The following is a 17,547-nucleotide window of genomic DNA, read 5'->3' as shown; positions in this document are numbered from 1 at the left end:
TGGTTTCACATCATCACTATTCAAGGGCGGCATATTACTATCACTGTTGACACATCCATCCCAGGTATGAAGTCTTATGTTTGTGACGACGGATGAGCAGGCAGTTTGGTAATTCAAAAATTCGGTATCGTAGACTAATGTACCCTTGGCTAGCAAAGTTGTGTTTTCTCATTGGCTCCTGATGAATATTTATTGTAAAAAAAAAAAAAAAAAAATCACCCAGAACAACAAACTAAACACATGATTTTGGGAACACCCTCTTTTTAATGAGGATAATGGACATAACAATATAATAATCCATAACAGTTTTATAAAAATATTTATTTGCAATTTTTAATCAGGTTATAAAATTGCTGAAATTATCATGTTTGTTTTTCCCTTCAAACCAGAAATTTAACTCAAAGGTACAAAGAAAAGCATACCGTATTAGACCAAATAAGCGCCCTCCCCCTTTTTGAGGCCTCTATTTCAATTGTCCACGCATAAATAAAGACCAAAACTACAAAATACTGTCTAGATTTGCAATAATTTCGTCTTATTAGCACCTTTTCATTTTTTTCAATTTTTTAAACGCCCTGGGTGCTTATTGGGTCGAATACGGTAATTGTATTAATTACAACACATTCAAAATGTAGGGTTTTGATGTCTTGAATGACAAAATTGTATGATTCAGTCCACATTGTACTTTGAGGCTTGAATTTGTTACACAGTTGAGAGTTGTAAAGTCAAGGGAGACAATCTGTATTGTATGCAATGGAAAAACCTATGGTACGACTGATAAAGATGGAAATGAAAATTAACTTCCAATATAATGATTTATTGAAATTATCTTGTGATAAGTATATTGTTACATGTACTGTATATATAGCACTAAAACCCTTTTCTACCTAAACCTCCTACTTTTGGCATGAAAAGGATCCATTTACTTTAATATATATTAATCTATGAATTAATGAAGAAAACCAACATTGATTTCTATTTCCTTTCATGGAAATAAGATACTACTAGTTCTACCATGAGATAATATCTCAGATTTTTGACACAGATATTTTGACTGACTAATGTAAATAAATGCAAGCAACAACGTCTGTAATCCTTTTACAAAAATACCTCTAAACTGTAAACCCACTTTCTTTCGCGTACAATTTAAGTTATTATCGCAAACTTCGCGACCACATTATCATCATAAAATCATTATCTTCCACGAAATCTTATACTATTAAATTGTTAAGTAAACTCTTTTAATCCACAAAAATTCATCTCCTTGAAAGAGCTTTGAAACAGACATTGCCAAACTTAGCAGCCATGAAAGATAGTCAGCAGCCATGAGTTGACAGTATGTGATACTTGTATGAAAACCAATCATTAGTTCAAAATCAATATACATTTAGCTGTAAGGACATTGCCAAAGATCTCCCAAGCTCTACAACCACAGAGAAGACAGTATCAAAATCTTTATTGTGTTTGTAAAAGCCAAAAAAATTTAGTATTAGTTTCTCAGGCCATTTTTTTTCCAAATCTAATGAGGCAGGCAGGTGTTGTTTTTTATTCATTTTTTATTCCCTACCAAAACAGCGAGGCAGGCACATTTTTTTTTTACATTATACACTGTATATATGTTCCTGATATATTCTACTTGCCATCATGAATTATATAGAAGCAAAAAAAAAATATATATATTGAAAAACGCTTTTAAAATATATCTTTTGAATATGGCAGTTTTATTATGGCTTCATCAACTGAGAATACCAATGCTATAGACATAATTAAATGAGATTTAAATTAGGACAGTTGTCTACACTCTTTCCGTACTCATTCAAATTTCCCATTCGCTACTGGACTGGAAGTACATATATGGGCTTCATGTATCTATATGCAGAGATCGTTTAAACATTGTTTTATGACTGTCTGTTACTTTGAACATCGGTAATATGTCTAATATTACCTGTAATTTACATATATAAACTTGATCGTCAATTATTTCATTGAAAAGAAACCAAAAATTATTTGACAGAATCCCGAGAAATACAACTGTTGACTGACAGATATATGTAACACGTGTGTAAATTAGCAATCATTCAGATCGTTTTTCCGCAATCTGTGGACATTTCTTGCACATGCATAATATCAACATAATATATTTAAGGTATTCTTTAATATTTTATAGTTTTTGACAATTTTTTTTTTATTTTCTCGATAACAATCACGCTGATATCCGTAGCAAAAGCAGTCCGCCACATGTTACAATTGTAAACAACTACAGCTTCAGTCTGCCGATTATCCATTTTACGGTTCAACGTTCATCTGGTACATGATTATTTTCATCTTTATTATATTTCGGATACATATTATATATTTCAAAACACTTTACCAAGATTATGCCAATGTATAACTTAGCTAAATCGACGAATAAAACATAAGTAAAACTTATGATTTTTGGACCATGCAAAATCCGGAACTTTAAGATGCCAGTCATTCATTTTTATTTATTTTGGTGATAAAAATAGGTGGTGCGGGTTTAAAAATCACCTGCGGCGGGACCTGAGAAACTACTAATTAATTTTTTTTGGCCTGACTACTGTAAACCAATTATCTTCCGCGGATATTAAGTTATGTGATTTCCGATTCAAAGCATTTTAACGGAAATAAAGTTTGGCAGATCTGAAATTGAATGGATATACCTTTGAATATCATGGTGCAAGAATATATAATATTTATTCAATTCGCAAAAATAAACTACACGTGAGAGAAAAAAGGTTTAAAGTATTCTGTACCAATAAAATAAGTTTTTCCAGTTTTAAATTTATAACTGGAAACTTATCGATAATTCAACCAAGCGTGGAATCATTTCAGGTATGGTCTAAGGGGAGGTAATTCTCAGTATTACACCTTTGGAGTAACATGTAATGATATGAAGGGGAGATAATCCTTCAGATTCTTTCTGTAATAGATATGTTCTTTGCATTAGAACCTTCTACCTCCTCAAACAGAGCTGTTGTTGAGTGACTTCCACTCATTACTCTTGTCAATAGGAATGAAAGAGAGAGCTTAAACCCATCATGCTGAAATATGGTTAGAAGAATACTCATTTGAGAAAGAAAACATCCTCAAGGATTTGACTTTCTTCCTCATCTCCATCTTCATCATACAGAGCCTCAGATTTTTGTGGAGTATTATACGCTGGACTGTCTCTCTGTAAATTCTGCCGAGGGCTATTCTTATTCCTGTGCACACCCCCTGACAATCCTGGGCTGTTCCTGTGACTGCGTACACTCCCCGACCAGGACGGACTTTTCTCCATTGTATTCAGTATCTCTATCACAGACAGTGTCTTGTTCCTGTAAATGGGGTTTAAATAGTAACATGGATATCGTTTGATTTCATAATGTTATACTATAATGTATAAAAATTTGATGATCATGGATGTTTTGACAGAAATGGGAAGGAAAACATATGTGTAAGTACATGTACAGTCAGACCTGCCTTAGTGACCACCTCTGTACAAAGACCACATATACCACTAGTACTTATATAACCAAATCCTTAGGGTCTCATGTGGTCAATTTCAACAACATGTGACCTGTGTATAAAGACTTTTTTTATCTTGGTCCATTAGATGGTTATCATAAACAGGTTTGACTATCACTATTGAGAGCAGACTTTCACTATTGAGAGCAGACTTTCACTATTGAGAGCAGACTTTCACTATTGAGAGCAGACTTTCACTATTGAGAGCAGACTTTCACTATTGAGAGCAGACTTTCACTATTGAGAGCAGACTTTCACTATTGAGAGCAGACTTTCACTATTGAGAGCAGACTTTCACTATACATGTAAATTGAGAGCAGACTTCACTATTGAGAGCAGACTTTCACTATTCATAGCAGACTTTCACTATTGAGAGCAGAATTTCACTATTGAGAGCAGACTTTCACTATTGATAGCAGACTTTCACTGTTGAGAGCAGACTGCTCAGAAAGCCTTCTTATACCCACCCTGCAGTTGGTTTGCTGACTGGTGACTGATTTGATCGACCTCTGTTGGACTGCAAAGGCAGGTTATTCTGGAATGACGATTGCAGTCCAGGGCTGCCCCTGGTGGCAGTACTGTGAGGTAAGGGGAGATTACCCAGTTGCTGTCCCAGTAAAAGGTCCTCTACTGACTCATTGTGTTTCTGGGTTCTAAATAAACAACATAATCAAATCCAGTTCTAACTTCAAAACTAAAATAATTTAACATATCATAAGTACTTTTTTTCTAAATTAATTTTCTCTTTCTTGCTTTCTTGTCTCAATCAAAGCAAGTAAATTGATATGTATTTCTTATGTATTAACATAGAGAAATACTCGTCAGGATATTTTTTATGGAGTTTGTAAATTAATTTCGAATGAACAAACATAAAACAACAATAGCTTATAATTACAATAATTAAACTGCAGCTTTATGTACTGAAATTTATTCCCAAACTCTTCAAAGAAAACAAATATCCTACATGGTGATAGTGAAATATATATATATATATATACGACTTCACCACATACACTGACCTAGGACTGATGTTGATATGAGAGACACTGGTCGCCGCGTCGACCCGGTGGGGACTGCTGGTTGCTCTATCGCTTGGTGACATCATCCTGATTGGTGACGTAGCCATCGACTGTTGATTGCGTTGTCGGGCATTGGGTGGAGTTTTCATCGCTTCGTCTGGAACTTCCTCACCTTCTGTATCAAAGTTTAGTTTCTTAACTCCATAATTGAACAAACTACCATCATCATCCCCCTGGGTCTGTCCCTGGGGGAGAGGCATGGATATAGGTGGGGGAGGAGGGACATTTTCCTTGGTGTCCTCTGGAACACCAAGATCCCTGCCAAGGGGGAATTTTCCATTTTTCTCAAAGAATTCCATCCGATCTTGTTGAAGATCTCGTTGTTGCTCTATCAAATTCTGTCGTGTTTTTATTTGAGCTTCTTGTGACCTCAAAATGTCTTTTAATCGTCGTTGCTCGTCTAGTAACTTCTCCCGTTGCCGCAGTAACTCACGTTTCCGGTCCGTTTGAGACAATTTTTTATAATAACTCATGTAACTTTTATCCCCGAACACCCCTGAAGGGTTTATGTTTGGAGAATGTACCTTATCAAAGTCTTCCTCCAGCTTCTCCTTGAACCCGACCTTGGATTTTTGTGAAAAGTCTCTGTTGTTCTCATTGTCAAGCACTAACTCATTAGACATGCGTGATGACCTTGGGCTGGGGTCAGGTTGTAGGGAATGAAAACTGCCCTCCTCTGAATTGAACACTTTGATATCAGCACTTTTCTGTGTACTGGACATGACCGGGTTTCTAAGGGCCAGTGGCACCTGATTGGGCAGATGTAAACGTGGGGGAGTTTGACCTTTGACTGATCCAACCTCTGACTGACCACCAATAGAACTGAGACCATCTTCACCAACCCCTGACCTCTGGTTGGCTATGGCTTTGTCTATTAACGATGTGTATAGCTTGTCATGTGATGAGCGTAAGTCACGGCCGTGACAATGTGATGTGTAGGGCAGGGAAGTCTCTGGTGACCTTGACCGCGACCTCGGCTTTTTATCTTTCTGCACCTGAAAACACAAACAGTTAACGGTAAGTGTTTGATAGCATCAGATGATTAAACTTCAAACGATTGAGGCAAACATTTCAGGGAAATATACCATCGAACTCAATAACACGATCTTGAAATGAAAAAACAAACAATCCCTGGTATGTTTTATGCTTTTCTTGTTTGATGAACGATTTTGTTGAACCACCAACAAATAGACAACTTTATGTAGAAACTGTCTGAAGACCTTTAATATTTAGCTTTTAATTATTTCATCAATTTTCCCATCCTCATGATTCCATGGGGTTACTTTCACTGTCGTAATGATAGGACGAGTGATAGTAACCCCTGGAATACTGGGGATGTCGTTTTCCTGAAAATAAAGGAACACTGATACGACAAATTATAATAAGAGATTTGAAAGAGATCTTGGCACCTATCACAGAATAACCTATGACAGTCAATAGAAGGAAAGGGCTTTTTCTTTTATTTTTCAATATTGAATATACAATGAAACAAGAGGCCCCATGGGCCTAAATGGCCATCTGACTGTTAATACAATATATATAGTAGAATTGTAATATTCAGTTTGTTTAACGTTAAATGATTTTAGCCTTTTTGACCTTTGTGACCTTGATTGAAGTTCAAGGTCATTCATTTGAACAAACTTAGTAGCCCTTCATTCCATCATGGGCTAAATATCGACGGACGAACCATGATGACTTAGGTCATCCTGACCCTTCAGGTCAGATGACCTGAAAATGCATCTGCACTACTAGGGTCCTATGGGAAACTATGCATGACATTTGAGACAGATCCCTTCTGTACTTTCTGAAAATTAGCAGTTGCTGGTAACAAACTTCAACAATAAGAATCTAGGATGGCTTTATCTTGTAGACCGATATGTCCCAAAATGCAATATGCACAACTAAAGGTACTAAGGAAATCTTCACACGGCAATATGAGAAAAGATTCATTAAGTACTTTCTGAAGATAGTGTGCTAAATATAAAGCTTGCTATCACTACTGACCTTTGAGGGGGTTGTGATGAGGTCGACAACCTCCTGCTGTTTCTGTTCAATTTTCTCTTGATATTTTGTCAACAGATCCTGACACTGGAACAGCTGGTTCTGTATCACTGTAACACAGTTATGTCCCCTTGTATCTCAATTCACAGTAACTCAGTTATGTCCCCTTGTATCTCAATAATTAACAGTGTAACACACAGTTATGTCCCCTTGTATCTCAATTAACAGTAACACAGTTATGTCCCCTTGTATCTCAATTCACAGTAACACAGTTATGTCCCTTTGTATCTCTATTCACTGTAACACCTAATACAGTTATGTCCCCTTGTATCTCAATTCACAGTAACACAGTTATGTCCCCTTGTATCTCAATTCACAGTAACACAGTTATGTCCCCTTGTATCTCAATTCACAGTAACACAGTTATGTCCCCTTGTATCTCAATTCACAGTAACACAGTTATGTCCCCTTGTATCTCAATTCACAGTTACACAGTTATGTCCCCTTGTATCTCAAGTTATTAGCTTATCGTTTATACTTAACTTATTATCACCTTCAAAACAATTGAATTCAAATAAATCAAATGTCAATTTTCACATATTATGTTTCCCACTGTCATCCTAATTACCGCGCGTTAGTTGACAATTACTTCGCTACATGGCAAAACAGTGAAACGAATCTTTACTGTTAACAAAGATTGTGCAGTAAAACTTTCCTTTGTTTGGTGTTGTAGCCTCATCTTAGGCCATCAATATACATTTTCTTATGTTACTATTGTTTTTACTGCCGTTCTATCATAAGATTGCACGATTTTGTTACAGTACTAGTGTATCGACTCACTGTAGGAGATTACATCGCTACATGGTACAGGTGAAGTGTCTATGTAACACGCATTGTGATTGGCTGAAGTGTGTATATAAATAAACGTTACACAATGCAACCTATTTGTGCAATCGGGACGTTGTAAGTACGTCGAAACAATTACAAATGTTCATAGATAAACATCTGAAAAATTAATATTTGTAAAATAGAAGTATTACGCTGTAAAAATAAATAACGCTGATATATAGAATTCGCGCTGTAATATACATGACTGTTGGGTGGTTTTTTCCGTAGTACACCTAGCACATGTGACGAACTTGACTGACAGAGTTTCCTGAAATAGCTGTTGTAAATATATAAATAAGATGATTGAAAAAAAATCAAACATGGAAAGAGATAACACACAATCAGGTTATACTAGCTGTAGAAGAATACATAATATTGATTTAAACATGATAATACTGGTACCGTTAATGAATAAATATGAAGGTCAAGAAGAAAGTATCTGCTAAAACAACTGTTCAGTTTCATAATTATGGTAAGGTATATTTAAAATGTCAATTTAACTCTGAATTTGAACTTTATACTGAATAAAAAAGTGTGGAAGTACTAAAAATCGTCGATCGCCAAGCTGCCAACGCGTGCATATTATAAGTTACCGGTAAGATACATGTGTGTTTGCACATGTGTAACGTTACGTTACACGTTACTATTTTAATCTCTCGCTAAAATTGCGCCAAAATTAGAAGCGGTTCAACCGATCACAGCCAAAATTAGAAGCAGTCCTCAACCGATCATATGTCGACATGTCAAAGCCACGAACCGATCTAAAAGTACGCGAAAGGGTAGTGAAAATGTACAATGATGGCATGGGGTGTCCTATGGAAATATATCTAAAGCGGCCGACGTTTGTAAATCCACCTGTCGGAAACATCGCAAAGTTGTGCGAGACACAACATGGTTCTCTGCTTCCACGTGTTCGGTCTATCATGACACCAACAAAGGTCAGTGAAGAAGTTGTTAAATTCCTCGAATATCGGAAGAAAATGAGACCAAGCATGGCAGGCTAAAAAAAAAACAGCTTTACTGTGCACACACGTTTTTCTCTTCTATTTTTAGATCAACTCAGCCAATCACAATGCGTGTTACATAGACACTTCACCTGTAACATGTAGCGATGTAATCTACTACAGTGAGTCGATACACTAGTACTGTAACACAATCGTGCAATCTTATGTTACTATTGTTTTTAAGAAACCTTTAGATTTTGTGTCGGAAAAGTAGTGGGCCTTTAAATTATTTTTATAGGGATTGAAAAAAATATTTTGATGTATGTACCTTCTCTTTCATTCAGAATTTTTTCTTGCTGGTCCACAAGCTGCAGAACCTGTCTCTCAAACTGATCTCTTTCTGTATGGAGTTGATCAATGGCTTTTTCCTTCTCATCACCGACTCTGAAACATAGACAAATTATTGTTCATCCTGAGAAATGATAATTCTACCATTATAATGTACAGAGTGCCAAACTACAATATCATTCCACACGATTGTTTTCTCCTGATGTATACGATGCTAGATTATTATACCACTAATGATTTGAAGATTTATGTGTCAAATTATTTGATAAATGAAAGGAATGTCAGTAGGTCATAAAGTTGTACTGTCTGGTTATTCTAACATTATATCAGAGAATTAACATTCTTACGTGTTGCCTTTATCCTAATAACTGTCATGTTGGCCTAACCTATGACAAAATTAACAACTGGTCGAGTGGTTCTGTCAATCGTCTGGAGGGGCAGAGTTCACATAGCCTACCCAACGTCAGGCGATAGAATGAGTGGGCGGAGTTATCTGACAATGTTCTAGAGTTTGATAGGCAATTTGGTCCCACCCCTAAGGCCCCTGGGAGTCAGTCATGGAAAATTTGTCAATAGGATTCAATGGCCATTTCATAGGGATAATTCTGACAACGTTTGCCTCATTTCCTTTGACAAATGACCAAATAATGCTCAAAAATGTGCTTTCCCTATATAAACTATAGTAAACTTAACCCCCTCCCCAAGGGGAAACCTGAGACCCCAGGGTCATATAATTCACACTTTTTGTAAAGGACCTTTAGACCTTTCTATCTATGAAGAGTATATGGCTGCGCCCGATAAGAAAAACGGTACTGACATTCTGAGAAACTTGATCTTTATTATAAAGAATTATCTTTTCATGATAAGTAAAAACAAACTGGTGTGACAACAGGAGGTTGTCATAAGATTATAAAGAATGTGACTGCACACGGGACATTTGACCCCGTCATCTGTTTATAGGAACCCAAATAAAATTACCAACAAAGTCTTACAGTTTATAGAATATGAGAAAGTTAAGCAACCTTCAATTAACATTCATGAGATAATAACCTGTTTATTGGAGAGGAATGTTCATACGGCGCAAAAAGTTCCAGAGATGACGCGAAAAATTATCCAGTCTATCCCGGCAGGCGGCTGAAACACGGACATCAGCTCATGAAAACCGTGTGACCACATTTATTGGGAGAGCTATGAACTTTGAAGCAGTTCTATGAATATGGAGTTCAGAATAGATCTATCACACGTGGGTCACACATATCACATGATATAAGCCACGCCCACCAACCAATCAACTCGCGTCTAGCATTAAATTGTAACCAAGTATGCAATAGGTATTGCGATATTGTGTGGAGTGTACGTCACGGTCACAGTCAGTGGTTAGGCTGTCACGACAGTAAATACCTCGCCAGTTCTTTGATGAGGTTGGCTATTCTTTTCTTCTCCTCCAGAGGCAAGTCTTTCAGTGACACAGATTTCTGTTTGTTGTCGTGGAAACCAGGTTTAATCCTGTGTGTTTCCTTGACCTTTACTCTTTCAGTGGCCTTGACCCCAGAACTGGTGGGAATTTTGAATTGGGAAGGTCTTGGTTTCTTTTGTATGTCTTCCTCCAAGCTCATATCCTGTTAATGAATACCATAAACTGCTACAACAACTATTTCTAATGTGAATCGTTGATCAGTCTGAATTTAAACAAGACATAATGGTGATCCTTGTTAGGTTAAACTCTCAAATAATAACTAAATTACTGTGAAATTTGAAGTATTGTTTAGGTGCTATCCAAACTTTTCAGTACTTTGATTGATTTGGTTTGATTGAAAGCCAGAGTTCCCAATTACTTACCGTATCCATAGACACAGCCAGTTGCTCCACTACAGGCTGAGTGATTGGGATTCTAACCTTTATCTCCGGGGTTTTTCGTGCGAGTAATTTCAACGGCCGCCGATTCCCTGGGGCTGAAACACCTACAATACAATGTATAATGGTATATATGGTATGTATTTTATATTCTGGAGTTTTAAATCTAAACAAAATTAAATCAGTTTCATTTAAAGTAATCATTATATTATTAATATACTGTGTGTAAAATGTTGACTTTACTAAAACAAATTAAACTTTGATAGGTATATTGATTTATGTATTGATCTAATTAATATCACTTGTCCGCTTAGCCATGTCAACAAATTTTGATACATTTTTTTCCATTTGCCACTTGAGTAAATGTCAAATTATCTACGTTGGGTGTCCACGGCAACAGGAAACTTTAGGTGCCTTGAAATAACTTTCTATCGAAGAAATACAGACCTGGGACAAAGGCAGACTCGGAATCTTCACTGGAGTCTAAGGCTGAAAACAACAAAAACAACTAATGTATGAATTGTTGTATAATACAGTATATGGCAAAAAGGGTCAGCTTGTAGTTGACACAGAGGACCAGTACTTTGGCTTCATTTCCTAAGGGATGGCACCCTTATTGCATTGAATACGGTATATAGCATATATTTACAGACAATGACCATGTTTTCGCTATGTACATGTATGTTATACTCATAATTAAGATATTTTCATAAGTTTGCTACAATAACAAATCAAGACAAAGATGAAAAAAAGAAAATCTCCAGGAGGAGAAATTAAAAACAACCAACATCCTGCTATAAGTTCATAACATTTATAGTTTATGTGTTGTGGATCATCTTCTAGGTCAACTGAAGGATCCTAGTGGAAACAGAACCCTCTTGAAAACATTGTAAATAATCAAAATTAAAAGAGAAGCAACTCCTGAGTCCAATAGTACTGAATAAGCTGTGCCCTGATGACGGCCTGCCTTTCAGGCCAAACATGTCGGCAATTTGCAGTACTAAAGGATTAGATGAACTCACGACTATACTACTTGAAAACCTGGCTCAGGAGTCGCTTCTCTTCTTAACTTGATGAAAGTTACCTGTGTTTTCTGTTGCCTCCAGTTTTATTACGAGATAGTCCAAGGGGGATCTTCAGTGATAGTAACCCCTGGAGTATCGAGGATGGAACTGTTTCAGATCATATTTTTAAATTTACAGTCTGCCTTCAAATGACTGTTAAGATTTTGAAGCATGTTACTATAAAGATGTTATGGAAATTGTTGAAATTTGTTTGTTTAAATTATTTTTGCTGTTATCTCATCTAAATGTACATTAGAAGAACAGAAAACTAGAAATATATTGTCTGTTTGACATTAAATGCTCGCTAAATACTTCCTAACCTTAATTTCCGGTATGAAATCATCCTCTGCAACAGGTGTATGTAGCACTTTCGCTCATTAACCTTGGGACTATTGCATGGAGATGGTTTACGTCCATGGTGTATCGTAATAAATACTTTCCTTTACTTCATCAGAACTTTAAATGTAAAATTACTTTAAACTTTTTTCAGTGTGTTCTTTGTTATAAAGAAGAGTGTGTTTATTATCATATTGATATGATAGACTTGTTTCGCTGATAAAAAAAAGTCGTCCGCTAGATCACTGTTCAGTCTCTTTGCACATGGTGACTTACCTGTGCCATGTACATTAGATCTAGAGCTCAGACACGTACTCGGACTGATATTTTATGATGTTTTTTCTTTTATTCTGTTTCTCTTACGTAACAAAGGCAGTGTAATTTAATAAATATTCATTATAACTGCATCAAATGCGGTCTGTGGTCACAGGGTTTAGTCAGCGATAGTGCAACGTACACCTATACGGTGATGTGAAATAAATCAAATATGCGTCCGGTACATAAAGTTATCCGTTTTGTCACTTTCTTTTATTGACTACATAAACCTCATTTGCATTGTATTGTTCTGGAAGTTTCCAAAGTCGATCAGATACTTAGAGTATCGTGACCGATGCAAGAGTTTGTATGATACGCCTGAAGTTTAATTTTACAAAACAAACGCGTTTATCAGTGCTGTGTAATGTCATTGTTGTTAATTTATAGTAGATTATCGGTGACAAGTATATCTTAGTATGTATATGAAAATAGTAAGCAATGCAGATGATTTATTTTGCGACTCTTACCAAAATTATGTACTGTACTAAGTTATGATAGTAATATAATGCCATGTCAAAATTTACGCCCTTTTTTGATGAAAAAGTTTAATACAACTTCATGCATTTTTTTACACGGAATTCCTCAATTGAGTAACTTATTGATCACTACAAACAGGTAACTATTGCCTATTAATCTGCAACTCTTTCTCAAAGATAGAAAAGGATCAAAACTGTTATATAACTTTTTAAACAAGACGTCCGATATAGTACCGTCTAGTCCTAGAAAATGGAATACAATTTTTAACAATACAGATTATGAAACTTGGTGTAAAATATATAAAATTCTATTTAATGTTACAACAAATACTAAACTACAGTGGTTCCAATATAGATTAATTCATTATATTTTGGCAACAAATTCATTTTTTGTTTAAAATCACAGTAGTTATCTCGAGCTCCCCTCTTTGTGCACTCTGCAATACTGAGCCTGAAACTATTACACACTTGTTATGGGAGTGTGAGAAAGTGCAAGAATTACTTGAAAGTTTTGACACATTATTACAAGCTCTCTTAATTCCCTTTTCTGTTAATACAAAATCCTTTCTTTTTGGACTCTTGCATGAAAATTATCTCCATAGTAATAGAGTGGACAATGAAATTATCATAATTATAAAGCAATACATTTACAGAATGAGATTTTTACACAACTCATTAAGCATCAACGTTCTTATCAACACAATTAAAGACCATTATACAATTCAAAAATACATTTCAAATAGTAAAGATGAAAAAGTAAAACTTAAATTTGAAAATGAATGGAGAAAATGGGAAAAACTAATCAAGTTATAATTGCACTTTGTCACACATTTACTTTATTAAACTTTTTAAATGCATATTTATAATTTATTTATTTTATTTTATTACATCCCCCCCTTCCCCTGCACAAAGCCAAAATTGCAATTTTTTTTAAAGATTTTTTTATACAGTTATAATTGTTCCTCCGTCTCCATCCTACCTAGACTCTTTTAACTTTTTTTTCATTTTCCTTTTTCTTTCTTTATAACTCTATCACTCTTTTCTTTTTCTTCTAATCCTGTCTTTGATTCCTTTCCTAATATTCAGTGCAATATAATTTTTCCCCTCATCTCCAAACTCCTAATTTGTATCATTTTTTCTCCTTATGTACTAGAAATTTAAGCTTCGTATTTGTATGTATGTGGATGTATATGCATGTGTTAAATATTTGAGTGTACCGTTTTTTAAGTAAGTGTGTATGTGTTTGAGAGTCTATTGAGTGTATTTGTATTTTTAATTGTACTGAATGAAAATTATGAATAAAAAGATAATAGTAAAAAAAAGCAATGGAGATGATTTATTTTGCGACTTTTACCAAAATTTTGTACTGTACTAAGTTATGATATTGATCACTACAAACAGGTCACACTTAATAACGACAACAAACGACAAGAAACGACAACAAACGACAACACGTTAAATACAAGGAAAAGTTAGTGACAACACAGGATATGTTATTCAGTACATTAAAATGAATATTTCTACCAAGTTTTATGAAGATTGGAGCAAAAATGAAGGAATTAGAGCGATTTGAATATTCTGAAATCGGCCGCTGGTCAACGATAGATCGAGTGACAAGAGGTTTGCCGTGACGGTATACCGACAACACATTGTAACATCGAAAATGTTTTGAAAACCTAACGACAACAGAAGATATGTTTTTTGTCATACTATAATGCATCTATGTACAAAATTTCATTAAGATTGGAATAAAAATGAAGACTTTATACCTGTTTTAATGTTACGAGATCGGCGACTGGTCAGGTTTATATCGTGAGTGTGTATGTTCAGTATTACCGACAACACATCATAGCATTAAAAATATTACAAAAACCTAACGACAACATAAGATATGTTGTTTGTCATACCATAATGCATATCTGTACAAAATTTCATTAAGATTGGAGTAAAAATACCGGAGTAATGACGATTTCAAATATGAAGAGACGCAGAGTGTATACATGTGTGTAAGCCAAGCTTACATGTACAGATCTAGATCCGACCGACAACACAAAATATTTTACGAAATTACGCAGTAATGTTACCGCAAATAATAATATATGTAACCTATATCTAAAGAAAGTAATTCATGCCAAGTGTAATGTATATTGATGAAGATTTGAATGAGTAATGATCATTGAAATTCTCAGTAGACCGACGGCTTGCATACAGTATACATAGAAGAAGCACACACGTGTGTATATTATCAGTGTGATTTCAGTTCGCGATTGTATTTATTGTTATGTAAACATATGGTGTTTATATATACTTCCCATATGTTATCTTAAGAAATACACTATTATATGTTTATTTTTTTTATTGTACATTTTTGTATAAAATATTTGCGTATATTTTCGAGAGCATGAATGAACGACAAAGAAAAAGCGCCGATAATGTCGTCTATCTTTGGCGAGGATGGACTGATCAATTCGGATACTATCAAAGAATTTGATTCAGTATCAAGCAAAATCGACGATATGTATGGTGAACGTATGGGTACATATTGGTCTGAAAAAACTTTACCAACTATCCGGCGCAGGGTGGTTGAGGCCCGAGTACGATGCCCCATATACCCAAAGGCTTGAAAAACAACAACTGCGAATCAATGAATGACATCATAAAGCTTGTTGGTGACTGGAAAAATTCGATTTGATAAAACGATTAGAGCACATACAAAACACGCAGTACAACCACGTTCGCAGATCGCTTCACGGAATAGGAGAGTACGAAATAACTCCGCATGCGCAACATTTAAAAATAAGTTCAGTATTTTGGAGAGAACTGCCCGTTGTAGAAAAGATAACGGAAAGTGCACAAGTTTTTGAAACTTGTGAAGCAGTAAAAGGAACTTATATCTTCCACTAATGGAATGCTAACTATTCCAAAAACTGCAGCCATCTCTAAAAAACCGGGTACGCGAAAACGTGTGCGTGGAAATCGAACAGAATCGCACGGTCCGTCTAAACACAAAAAAAGAATTCAATTCGTTTACCTTCTAATACTTTTCAAATGAATTACACGTATGTATGTGTGAGTAAAAATCAATCAATAAATGAAATATGTAAGTTCAGTAATAAAAAGTGTTAAATAAACGTAACATTTGTAAGCTTCCCGAAATTAAAACTTACGATACGCAAGCGAGATCTTGTGTGCCCGCAGGACGGGATTCAAGATAATAAAACTTAATCTTTCAAATAAAACGTATTAAATAAAGTCAAAGTTACCGCGTAAATAAAATAGTGAATTAATATAAAAAATATTTACGCAGCTAAAAATACACACACAAAAAAAACAACTAAATAGATTAGCTACACCAACATATAAAGGACCCTGAGTAGAACCACGTCCGTTCGTAGGGTCTGGAAACATATTCGTGTATTGAGTTCTACACCGACTATAATGATGTTTACACAACAATGGTTTAGACAAACACAGTATCGAGACTCTATGCACTCGTACACACGCGTGTACAGGTGTGTGCGAGTCGTCGATCTGTTGTCGGTAGTAAACCTGACCAGTCGCCGATCTCGTAACATTAAAACAGGTATAAAGTCTTCATTTTTATTCCAATCTTAATGAAATTTTGTACATAGATGCATTATAATTTATAGTATGACAAAAAAACATATCTTCTGTTGTCGTTAGGTTTTCAAAACATTTTCGATGTTACAATTTGTTGTCGGTATACCGTCACGGCAAACCTCTTGTCACTCGATCTATCGTTGACCAGCGGCCGGTTTCAGAATATTCAAATCGCTCTAATTCCTTCATTTTTGCTCCAATCTTCATAAAACTTGGTAGAAATATTCATTTTAATGTACTGAATAACATATCCTGTGTTGTCACTAACTTTTCCTTGTATTTAACGTGTTGTCGTTTGTTGTCGTTTCTTGTCGTTTGTTGTCGTTATTAAGTGTGACCCCTAAGTTATGATATTGATCACTACAAACAGGTAACTGTTACATATAAATGGATAACTGTTACCCATATGCAGGGCTGTACAGCCAGCTGATTGTAATCAGGAATATTCAATATTATTGGTTTCTGATTTCATCAACGGAGTTGATTTATTAAGATGCAAAGCTGTATCAAAGGAGAATGCAATTTTCCGCACATTTCCATCTTAAAACACTTGAAAGCTAGGCCTTTTGGCGAAGAAGACTGGATTCTTGAACAAGTCTAAACAGAACCGACCGATTCAAAACATGAGGATGCATACGTGCAGTCACCACAGTTTCACTCTTTGTGCTCCCCATTTGGAATATTTATCGCCAGGATAAAAGAAACACACTCTTCACGAAAACTTACCGTATTTAGACCAGTATGCCCGTCTCCCCGGCATAGCGACTTCTGTCATTTATATTTGGGTTTCCACATGAAAACATTACCGCCCTAACCTGTTGAATTCAGACGCTATTATCACAAGACAACATTTTAACTAGCGTTTCAGGTGCGAAAACGTTTCTGTGTTATTTTTTCAATATCTTTAAGACGCTTGTTTACTACGGCTTTTAGACACTAAGCGTATTTAGAGTGAAATCGGCCCAGAGTGAAGTCGGCCGGACCGATAGGCCTATGTAAGTTAAAATAGGTCCATAAGTTTATAGGCCTATGCATAACCATATGTCTTGTTTTGAGTATTGACTAACACTATCAATACTTCTACTATTAGATA

The 17,547-nt window shown here is 35.4% G+C and overlaps 1 protein-coding gene across 2 annotated transcripts; it reads right to left on the bottom strand.

Moving 5' to 3' along the window:
- Positions 1-235: 235 nt before the first annotated feature.
- LOC138305452 (protein hinderin-like) lies at positions 236-17,323 on the bottom strand. Of its 2 annotated transcripts, XM_069245686.1 has the most exons (10): positions 17,181-17,293; positions 11,727-11,794; positions 11,090-11,131; positions 10,628-10,749; positions 10,190-10,407; positions 8,769-8,884; positions 6,612-6,718; positions 4,548-5,602; positions 3,996-4,181; positions 236-3,338 (listed from the first exon to the last, which is right to left on the bottom strand). In XM_069245686.1, exons 4-10 carry the CDS (start codon positions 10,634-10,636, stop codon positions 3,086-3,088), a joined length of 1,944 nt encoding a protein of 647 aa, XP_069101787.1. In that variant the 5' UTR covers positions 10,637-10,749; positions 11,090-11,131; positions 11,727-11,794; positions 17,181-17,293; the 3' UTR covers positions 236-3,085. The 2 variants fall into 2 exon arrangements, with proteins under 2 accessions (XP_069101787.1, XP_069101786.1); XM_069245685.1 differs by lacking the exon at positions 11,727-11,794 and having other exon boundaries at positions 17,181-17,323.
- Positions 17,324-17,547: the final 224 nt, after the last annotated feature.

Source organism: Argopecten irradians, chromosome 13, assembly GCF_041381155.1.
Source record: "Argopecten irradians isolate NY chromosome 13, Ai_NY, whole genome shotgun sequence".
NCBI lineage: Eukaryota > Metazoa > Mollusca > Bivalvia > Pectinida > Pectinidae > Argopecten > Argopecten irradians.
This window is presented reverse-complemented; position numbering and strand designations above follow the sequence as displayed.